This window comes from Equus caballus, chromosome 11, assembly GCF_041296265.1.
Source record: "Equus caballus isolate H_3958 breed thoroughbred chromosome 11, TB-T2T, whole genome shotgun sequence".
NCBI lineage: Eukaryota > Metazoa > Chordata > Mammalia > Perissodactyla > Equidae > Equus > Equus caballus.
This window is the reverse complement of record NC_091694.1, coordinates 20,229,058-20,239,649: the sequence shown is the minus strand read 5'-3', so window position 1 is coordinate 20,239,649 and position 10,592 is coordinate 20,229,058. Positions and strand designations below refer to the sequence as shown.

Here is a 10,592-nt window from a genome sequence, read left to right as displayed (position 1 = left end):
CACGTAACCCAAGTGTGTGAGGGTTTGGTCTCTGCACTGCTGCAGGATGATTTCTGCTCGTGCAGGTGAGCAGGCAGCATCGTTTCTCATAACCTGGCATTGGTTACTTTTACTTATTCCTTGTCTACATCCATGGCTATAGTAAAATTATATTGACTTCCTGGTGATTATTTGTGTGTGTGTGTGTGTGTGTGTGTGTGTACAAATGAAAGAAAGCTCCAAATACAGAAGCCCTTTCCAGAGTCCCTAGTCACCAGTTTGCTGGTGTTTTTATTAGAACCACATATTCATCATATTGTTTTTGCATGAACATACATTCATTCTAACGCTTAAACTTATGTGTTAAAACCCCACATGTCCTAACTTTAAGAGCATTAAATGAATTTAATCAGTGCATTCAGAGATGATTATTTTCTGGCCCTAAGAGATATGGAGCCAATATTGGGAAGAGGGTTTGATCTCCCAAACCAGAAGCATTTCCTAGACCCTAAGGCAGTTAAGAAAGGCCCAGCAAGGTGGCAGTTCCCAGTACAATAGAACTCACTGTATTTTAAAATTAATGACTTAAAATTTGAATAGCTAGAGCATCGGGACTTTTCTTTGTACTAAAATGAAGTGCAGTGCAGACTTGGGAAATCAGGCATCTTTGCAAGAACCATGGTGGATCTAGACTCTGTCCTGGGTCTCTGGCCCAGTTTCGGAGCCAGAGGGCAGCCCCTTGCCCTGTCAAGCCGCATGCCAAGGTTAATAATTGGCCCTGCCGAGCACATTGCCGATCAGGCCGTTCTTGTGTGCCTGTTTTCCTATTTTACGTAAATCACCCTGAACATGTTTGCATCAACCTACTGATGATGCACCTTTGATCAATAAATTTTAGACAAAAGTGGTTTTTGAGTCCAAAGATCAGGGTTGGGTTGACCTGCAGACTTGATCCAGGGTGTATAAAACAGAGGCAAGGCACAGGCTGATAGCAGAGCAATCACCACCACGTCTGATATAACTACAAGAGCTCAGCTGAAGCCTTCCCGAAGGGCCAGAGAGTGAGGATGGAGGAAGGAATGAACATTCTCCATGACTTTGGGATCCAGTCAACTCGCTACCTCCAGGTGAATTACCAGGACTGCCAGGATTGGTTCATCTTGGTGTCCGTGATTGCTGACCTCAGGAATGCCTTCTACGTCCTCTTCCCCATCTGGTTCCATCTTCGAGAAGCTGTGGGCATCAAGCTCCTCTGGGTAGCTGTGATTGGAGACTGGCTCAACCTTGTCTTTAAGTGGTGAGTAGGAGCCAGACAGAGGAGGTCGGCAAGGGAAGAGGCTGGCATTCTCTCTGGAATTATCTGTCCATTGGAAGTTGCCTTCTCCATACTATTCAGGAAGCCACAGATTACTCTCCTCCTGACTTTGGATCATCTAAAGAAAGAGGGAAGACAGAGGAAACCCTGTCAGTGAGTTGAAAATACAGGAAAGGCTATTTCATATGGATGGAAGGCCAGCTGGACGCTGAAAACTCTGAATTACAGACTATAAGGAAAGAAACATAGTTTTATGACTGAAGCAGGATAGCCAACATGAAGATAGACGTATGAAAGAAAGATGATTTATGAAAAAAGGAAACACAATGATAATTTAAAAACCAGCTGTGTGGAGTAGTGAGGAATAACCCAGAGAACTGGGCTCCAGCCTTATTCAGCTACCTACCAGCTCTGTGTCCTGGGCAAGTCACAGCAACTCTCTGAGTTTCTGTTTTATAATCTGTAAACTTAGGTTATCTCTGGGACCTTAATAATAATCGTAGTTAACACTTATTGAACATTTAATATGTGCCAGGCCATGTGCTAAGTGCTTTTCTGTGGGGTGGTTACCACTATATTACAGGTGAAGAGACCGAGGCACTGGGTTAAGTGACTAGACCAACACGGGTAGTAAATGTCAGAGACAGGATTTCAGCCCAGGCAGGCTGGCTTCAGAGGCAAGGCTCTTAAGAACTATGTTATATCCAGCGTTAGTGTTTGCCCATTTCTACTGTGTATATATTCCCCTTATGGCCACTTTCAAGCTACCAGTGGGTCCAGCTTGCAAAAATCCTGAATATTTTGCAGTTATTAGCCAGTACCAGCTGACTCTAGCACATTACTGGTTTGGCTTCTATTTCCTGTCTAGAAAATGAAGAAGTTGGACCAGTTGCCCTCTAAGACCTTTATCATCCCTAAAACTATCTGTGTCTACTGTCAGGTGATTCTTTTTTTTCCAGCTTTATTTATAAATAATTGACATACATCACTGTATAAGTTTAAGGCATATAGCACAATATATATTATGAAATGATTACTAGAATAGGTTCTTCTAACATCCATCTTCTCACACAGAAGCGATTCTTAAGATCTTTTCCAGTTCTAATATTCTTTGGCCGTAGACAATAAAAGTTCTTTAGAGTAGAAAAAAAGTTGTTATTGGGCTCAGAAGCCCAAGGCATATTGATGGCATTCTGAAACTTCTGTTGAAAAATCTGAGTTTAGTCTGTAATGTCCCTATTCAACAGCATGACCCTAAAAAAATTAAAAAATAGGGGCCAGCCCTGTGGCCAAGTGGTGAAGTTCACGTGCCCCATTTTGGTGGCCTGGGGTTTGCCTGTTTGGATCCTGGGCATGGACCTACACACTGTTCATCAAGCCATGCTAGCAGCGTCCCACACAGAGGAACTAGAATGACCTATAACTAGGATATACAACTGTGTACTGGGGCTTTGGGGAGTAAAAAAAAAGAAGAAGATTGGCAACAGACGTTACCTCAGGGCCAATCTTCAAAAAAAAATTAATAAATAAAAAGTTATTCCAAACAGCTGATCTCAATTAAAGCACCATGGATTTTCTGAGTTGGCAGAGGACAGAGCTAGTGGCTGTCCCCGATTTTGGTGAGAAATCACCATTCCACCACCACAGGGAAAAGGAGGCATCCTGACTGATCTTTGACCTCGACACCTGTTTCCACAATGAAAAACTTATCTAGTACTTTTAAAGAGGAAGTGGTTTGCCTGAGATAGCCTGTTTCAAAGCAGAGAGGATACAAAGCAAACACCTAAGGTTATGTATGTCCTTACAGAGAGCAATTCTGATGGCAACACAGTGGCCACGTCTCCTGGGGCGCTTGTCCTTGGGGCTGGGGCACATTCTCCGGTGTCAGAGGAAACGCAAGACTCACTGAGGCCTGAAGAAAGAGAAGAGGAACCTGGAAAGCTCTGCGAGTCCAGGCTGCAAACTGTAGCTCCACACGCATCCTTCCGGGACAAATTTGTCTTGGGGTTTAAAAAAAGTCACATAGCTGCCATCAATATGGTCTTGGGTTAGTTATTCATGCTCGAGTAAATAAGAAATTCAAATAATTAAAAATTCTAAAGTTTTATAAAGGATCTATCGTAAAAAGTCTACTCCCCCTCCCCCCAGCCACCCAGATCCCCTTCTTGGAGGCAACTGGTGCTATCAGCTTTCTGTTTAGCATCACATGGATATTCTCCTCGAGCTACTCTCTCTTCTTGAAGGTATGAGCTTCTGGCAAAAGGGTTCCCTCAGTAACTCCAGATACCGGTTCTACTTTTCTACAGGATTCTCTTCGGACAGCGCCCGTACTGGTGGGTCCTGGACACCGACTACTACAGAAACACCTCCGTGCCGCTGATCAAGCAGTTCCCGATCACCTGTGAGACTGGCCCAGGTGAGAGTCCCGACCCCTGCAGAGACAGAAACGGGGTGGACCTTGCTCATTGTGGACACCTATCTACATTCGTTGTGGATGAAGCTGTCCTTGAGGGGACATGAGGAGAGCCACTCTGAGCTTTTGTCATGGTCTTCAATTTGGTACAACTGCATTTTAATTCCCCTCAAGAAGGCCTTCCTGAATAGCATATTACTGCTACTTTGGAAATCTGCCATATGTTTCCAGAACCTAGATTGCTAGTCCAGAGAAGCAAAGACACCCTCACGGGCAAAGGGCTCCTGAGAGTAACTGTGCTATGGCCCTTTGTCCAGGGCAGGGAAAGCAGTAGAGGCCTGAGCCCCTTCCCAAAGGCCTGGCCCAATAGAAGTGTCCTCCTGAGCTAACCGTCCACTCCCACCCCCGGCCTGTATTTTACTAGTTACAGCCAGACAAGTATGGCTCAGTCGAATGACAGATTCCGTTTTCAGGAGGTAATAGGGATATTCAACCCTTTGGTTCACCCTTAGGTCTTGGTGCTCGCATCCCTTCCTCAGGGACCTTATCCTGACTCCCAAACTCAGCACAGCCCATAGTTATATGTTCTCACAAACCCTTTGTTCACTTCAGAGCATAGTCATTCATTCGGATGTTATTTATTGAGCACTTACTCTGTGCCAGACACTGTTCTAGGTACTTGCAATACCTCAGTGAATAAAATGAACGAAGATCCCTGCCCTTGCAGAGCTGAAATTTGAAGGGTGTGTGTGTGTCCAATATACAAAAATCATAATACAAAAGTAAAATATACAGGATATTAGAAGATGATAATTCACAAGAAGAAAGAAGAGGAGGAGAAGAACAGAGAAGAGAAGAGAAAAGGCTTTACCTATGGCGCTCCCTGGAAAGCAGACTCAGATGGAGATTAGCATGCAACGTGGCTACACTCAGGAGCAACGCTTGTGGAGGGAAGGGACAGAAGCTGACTGGGCAGAAGGAGAAGTCTGGCTGTGATTCAGTCTCAGCCGACCCCACAGGGAGCTCTGAAGGTGGAGATGGCCCTATAGATTTGCCCTGAGTTGGGTCAACGGGACCAGACCCTTACACCCCAATACAGACCAGTGACTGGGTGCAGGCCATCCCCAGGGAGAGGGTAACCCTGATCAAGGTGGCTCTCTTCCGCTTAGGGCAATGCTGGAGAGCTGAGGGCCATCTGTGACCACACGCTCAACAGCTAGGAAAATAAGTCCTTCAGTCCAGAAGGGGATCTGGGGGGTGCATCTCAGGACCCTCTACCTCTCAAGGTAGAGGGATCAGGAATGAGAACTAGTTGCAGTGTTAAATCGGGTGGTCAGTGTAGGACTCACTGAGAAGGTGAGATTTGAGCAAAAACTTGAAGGAGGCAAGGGAATTAGCCAGTAAATTTCCGGAGGAAGGGATTTCTGGCCAGAAAGATTAACAATGCAAAGACCCTGAGGTGGGAGCATGTTTAAAGGAGAGCAATGAGACCAGCATGGCCAAGCAGAGTGAGCAAGGAGAGAGTGGAAGACAGGTAATGGAGAGCAGATCAGTTTGCGGTTATACATCCAGCATGCTGATCTTTCGTGTAATCTCTAGACTGTCTATAACCATAAGAACCACACTTGTCTGTTTTTGTGCTCGCCACTGTACTCCCAGAGCCCAGCACAGTGCCAGGCATTTAGTAGGAGCTCTGTAGATATTTGTTAAATAAATGACTAAATGAATAAATGAATGGATGGCAGGATGGATGGATGGCAGGATAGATGGATGGATGATAAGATGGATGGATGGATGGATGGATAGATGAATGGATGGATAAATGACACCCCCTAGCAGTCTCCCAGTTGAAGACTTTTCACCTTTAGTCCATTCATTCATCTCTTTTCTGCCTTTTAGGGAGTCCCTCTGGCCATGCCATGGGTACAGCAGGTGTATACTATGTGATGGTCACATCCGCCCTCTCTATCTTTCGGGGAAAGAAAAAGGCAACCTACAGATTTTGGTAAGAACTCAGCACTGCGGTGTGGGCAGGAGGTGGTCTCTCTGTAGCTGACACACCACTTGCTCTTCCTCACATTCCCCCAGCCCGTCCCATACCTTGGGTTGGTACAGATAAGAGTTGTGGCATTTCTGCTGAGGGTGAACGTTAGAGTCACAGAATATCAGAGTTGAAAAGGACCCATGAGTTCAATGCCTAATTTTACAGATAAGGAAACAAGGTCTAACACAGTAAAGGGGCTTCTTGAGATCAGGTAGTGAGGTCGTGGCAAGGTTTAAATAAAAACCCATTTCTGTACTGACCACAGAGTCCCCCAGTCCAGGTTAAAATAAACAGAGAAACATAAGACATTCCTACTACAGGAAATTCTGGGTAGGCAGCCACTGTGTAACTCCTTAATTATCAAACACATAAAATAAGGAGGTTAAAATTCACATATGCTAGGGTTTTCCACGTGCCACGGGCATCTTTGAGCTTCTGAGTAGGGATTTCAACTTACAAAAATTCCACTGACGGCACCTAAGTTTGCCAGGCTCCAGCATTCCTGCCAGGGCTATTCTCTTTGCTGAAGGATCTGTGTCTGTATTCTGTTATGGCTACCTCTTCCGTTGCAGGTGCTTGAACATCATTTTGTGGTTGGGATTCTGGGCCGTACAGCTGAACGTCTGTCTGTCACGAATCTACCTTGCTGCTCATTTCCCCCATCAGGTTGTTGCTGGAGTCTTGTCAGGTATCAGCTGCTCTGGCTCCCTTTGCCCCTCCCTCCCCCGCCTATCCCATTTCTCCCTCATCAGGACAAAATCCCAGCATTCAAGCCATGTTCTATGTGCAGTCAATGCTGTTAGCATTTCAGTGGGTTGAAAGTCAAGAGGAGGTGATTTGCAATGGTTAATTTCTATAGGAGTGCCCAGGTCGACACCATTAGATGTGTTCCAGGAAAGCTGCAAAATTAACACTATACAACTGAATTAGCTTGAAATCTCTGAGCTTTTTGTATTCTTTATTTCTTACTCATCTTCAATTGGAAGCAGCCCCTAGTTTGGCTTTAAGGGAATCTACCAAGTTTATAACAAATGAACAGTGTCCTAGGTAAACTCTTTCACTAAATTTATTTGCAAACCTAATAGATACCACAGTTGGTCTTTTTCACATGTTCAGAGTTTTGAATACTTGTGTTTTCTTAGATCCAGTTAATAAGGGGCAGGAAAGACAGGTTAAGGGTACGAAAGAATTTCTTGGCTTTGTGGGAGGCACTGAAATATCAGACCTTAGAGAAATTGTAGAATTTTTTCCCCTGGAGATCTGTAAGAGCAGAATACTCACAGGAGCGTTACAAGAAGAGTGTTGAGAACAAGGGAGATAACGGTTTCATGGCAACCACAAACTAACAGCATTTAGTACTGGGTTCCATGCTTGAGGAAGATCCTGGAAACCAAGATGCATGAAAGAGCTGGGAATGTTTAGGTTCGAGAGGAGAATAACTATCTTCAAATGTGTTAAAGAGGCTCTAGATTTACAACTTAACTCCTGTGGAAAGAACTGAGACCAACAGACGACATTAGAGGGGGACAGATGTCGGCTTAGCACAGGAAGAATCAATCCATTCAAAGATGAAATGCGCTGCACGAGTGGGGGTGAGCTCTCCACTGCTGAGGGTATTCACTTAGAGACAATGAGGACCCCCTGACAGGAGACAGGCATATGGTGGGAGCATGTGTATGACATTACTCTTCCATCTGAAAGTCTATGGTTGAGGACAGGCTGGAGTCCCATATGGAAATGAACGAGGTGACCCTCTAATCTAGAGTCCGTGATTTAATGCTACAATGGCAGGACAGATAACATGTCACCCATTGCTCCAAACCCACCTCTAGCTGAAGGTCCAGAGTCTTCCCTGTTTCTCACAGTCGTTCTTTCTTCCGCTTAGGTATTGCTGTTGCTGAAACTTTCTGCCGTATTCAGAGCATCTACAATGCCAGTCTCAAGAAATATTTTCTCATTACCTTCTTCCTGTTCAGTTTTGCCATTGGATTTTACCTGCTGCTAAAGGGGCTGGGTGTAGACCTCCTGTGGACTCTAGAGAAAGCCAAGAGATGGTGTGAGCAGCCAGAATGGGTTCACATTGACACCACGCCTTTCGCCAGTCTCTTCAAGAACCTGGGGACCCTCTTTGGCCTGGGGTTGGCTCTCAACTCCAGCATGTACAGGGAGAGCTGCAAGGGCAAGCTTAGCAAGTGCTTCCCGTTCCGCCTCAGCTGCATCCTGGCCTCCCTTGTGCTCCTGCATCTCTTTGACTCTTTGAAACCCCCATCCCAAACCGAGTTGATCTTCTACGTCCTGTCCTTCTGCAAGAGTGCGGCAGTGCCCCTGGCATCTGTCAGTCTCATCCCCTACTGCCTTGCCTGGGTACTGGGCCAGCCGGACAAGAAGTCTTTGTGAGGGATATGGAGTCTTCAGTACTTAAAGTCAACGACTGTGCCAAGGATTGAGGGTGGCTAGGGTCTTCTGCAAGCCCATTTTGAGGCCAGAGGTGTTAGAGTCAGCTCAGGCCACCTCCTTCCTCCTTTGCAAGTCTAATTATATTGGGTGATATTTTTTGAAAAGCTAACATGGTTATTTGAGGAAGCCTCATCTGTTAGAAGTTGGGTTGTTCTGGATTTTTTCTGAAGACTTACTTGTTGTTCTTTCAGATATACAAAAGCAAGACGTCCAGGCAGGGCCAACTCACAAGCCCAGGCTGGGGATCCCAACTGAGAATTTTCTACTCCTGCTCATCCTTAACCAGAAAAGGAGAAAAGAGCTGTGGATTTGATATGGAAAGAAGGATGGATTAAAGAGGATTTTTTTAGCATCTTGCATATCAAGCAAATTATGTCAAAGAATATCTAAATGGCTCTGATTATACTTGAATCTTTAGGTAAGGGACCCTCCATCGTGGGGGACCAACTTAAAGTATAACTAATGGGTGGTTAGTCGGGTAATTCTGCTTCTTGTATTTTTCTATTACATGTCCATGGTCATTGCACGGCTCCGGTGACATAGATTTGTGCTGGGTCAGAACATTCAGGCACGGTCTGCTTCCCCTTTATCGCATTAGACCTTACTCCTTATTAGCCCAGCTCGGCTTTCCCCAGAATTTTCCACTGGCTCCACACCCACCCTGCTGGAGCCTCAGATGCCTAAAGGCGACTCTGTGGTGGTGCTTTTGTATGTTTCAGTTAAGCTCTGAAATCTTGGGCAAAAAGGCAAGGAGAGGGTAAGGAGAGGCAAGGATTCCTCTCTCCAGACGGTCACTCCAATGTTACTTTTGATTCCCGGAGGGTAAATATGACTCCTTTCTCTATCCCAAGCCAACCAAGAGCACATTCTTGGAGGAAAAGCCAGCGCCTCCTTGCCTGTCTCAGTCTCAGCTGATTTGCAGAATATATCCTAAAAAAAAGAAATATATTGAAGCCTATTTATTTGAGAGTCCTTGTTTTTGTTACTAATTATATAGTTCACCACATATTGTCATTCACGCCAACCATCCTGGTCATAACATCTTTGAAAAGAAAAATATATGTATGCATTATTTTATTAAAACAACATCTTATTTAAGAATTGTCTTGTTGATTACTATATTTTAGACACAATGTGATGTGAAGCTTCTAATTCTAGCTCAGCTAAATTTCTAGCTCTTTCTCTATTTCCCTAAACAAATAATTTAGTTTCTGTGTATCTATGATTTCCCCTTGGAGAAGGAAAGTGCTTTATCTTGGGTTGGCCAGGAGTCTCAGCAGGGGCGGGGAATCTTATAAAGTGTCCGCAGGAAGAGCTGAGCACATCAACACAGGCACAATATCAGCACAGAACCAGAAAGATCCAGAGTTGGCCAAGACTCAGCATTAGTTACCAGACCACAGGTCAGCAGGCGTTGCCCTATGGGATCAAACTGCAACTTGAGGGCAGACAGGCAGGGTCATTACCAAACTAAGCAATCAGGGAATGTAAGAAGTAGCAGCAGAACAAGACTGGGCAGACTGTGGAATTCAGCAACCCAGTGTCAGCAAGGTTTTGTGTTATAGTTAAAGAAAGTCTGAACAGGGCAAGTCACAGCACCAAGGAGTGCTCCAGGGAGCTATTGCAGGTTTCTCCACTGAATGATTTATTCCATCCCGGATGCGGAGTCCCTCCTCTAAAGGCCTTGACTCATCAGCATAACCCTGGTCTGCTGAGGGTAAGATCTACTCACTTCAGAACCTTGGAATGTCTATATTTAGGGGAAGTTAATTTCTTCATGGGGCCGTCAGGCCCCTCAGAGACTCTAATGGTCTCACTGAGGGAGAAGGGAAATGGCCTTGTTCTGTCTGACTTGTGCCCCACTGCTTAGGCATTGCTCCCACTCTTGATGATTTATTTGCTCTCAGGGACCAAGTCCAGGTTCCTTGCAATAGGATTCTGGCAGAAGGTAAATGGTATCCCTGCCCCGGGCAGTTGGTGAGGTTCATAAGGGCACATAATAACAGACAAAATTTATTGAGTGCCTACTATATGCCAGGCTTTGTACATGTATTTTATTTATTTACACAATTAACTAACTTAATTCTCCCACCATCTCTGTGAGGTGGGTGCTATCATTTGTCCTCACATTACATATGAATAGGCACAGAGGGGTTAGGTATCTTGCTTAGAATGGTGAAGCCAGTTTAAGAACCAGGCAGTCTAACTCCAGAGTCCATGCTCAACCCTATACCCCCCTCACACCCATACCCCAGGGAAACCAGTAAGACGGGTGGCTGTTTCAAACCGTCCTTCAGATACGAGATGTGACTCTTAATTCAGACCAGAAGAATTTGATTTCTTGTGGGCATTATAATCCTTAGGCTGATCCTCTCAGTAAACTA

At 45.0% G+C, this 10,592-nt stretch overlaps 1 protein-coding gene across 2 annotated transcripts; it reads left to right on the top strand.

The window, feature by feature from the left end:
- The first annotated feature begins 805 nt into the window (after nt 1-805).
- On the top strand, nt 806-9,936 carry G6PC1 (glucose-6-phosphatase catalytic subunit 1). 2 transcript variants are annotated; one of them, XM_001492705.4, is made up of 5 exons: nt 806-1,276; nt 3,601-3,710; nt 5,607-5,712; nt 6,324-6,439; nt 7,637-9,936. In XM_001492705.4, the coding sequence occupies exons 1-5, from the start codon at nt 1,047-1,049 to the stop codon at nt 8,146-8,148; spliced, it is 1,074 nt and encodes a 357-aa protein (XP_001492755.1). In that variant the 5' UTR covers nt 806-1,046; the 3' UTR covers nt 8,149-9,936. The 2 variants fall into 2 exon arrangements, with proteins under 2 accessions (XP_001492755.1, XP_070083326.1); XM_070227225.1 differs by having other exon boundaries at nt 940-1,106.
- The last annotated feature ends 656 nt before the right edge of the window (nt 9,937-10,592 follow it).

Excerpts from the sequence above, each read along its gene's own strand:
- G6PC1 (XM_001492705.4), top strand. The coding sequence starts at position 1,047 with ATGGAGGAAGGAATGAACATTCTCCATGACTTTGGGATCCAGTCAACT. Across the intron at positions 1,277-3,600 it reads CTCAACCTTGTCTTTAAGTG|GATTCTCTTCGGACAGCGCC; the intron begins GTGAGTAGGAGC and ends ACTTTTCTACAG. Across the intron at positions 6,440-7,636 it reads TGTTGCTGGAGTCTTGTCAG|GTATTGCTGTTGCTGAAACT; the intron begins GTATCAGCTGCT and ends TCTTCCGCTTAG.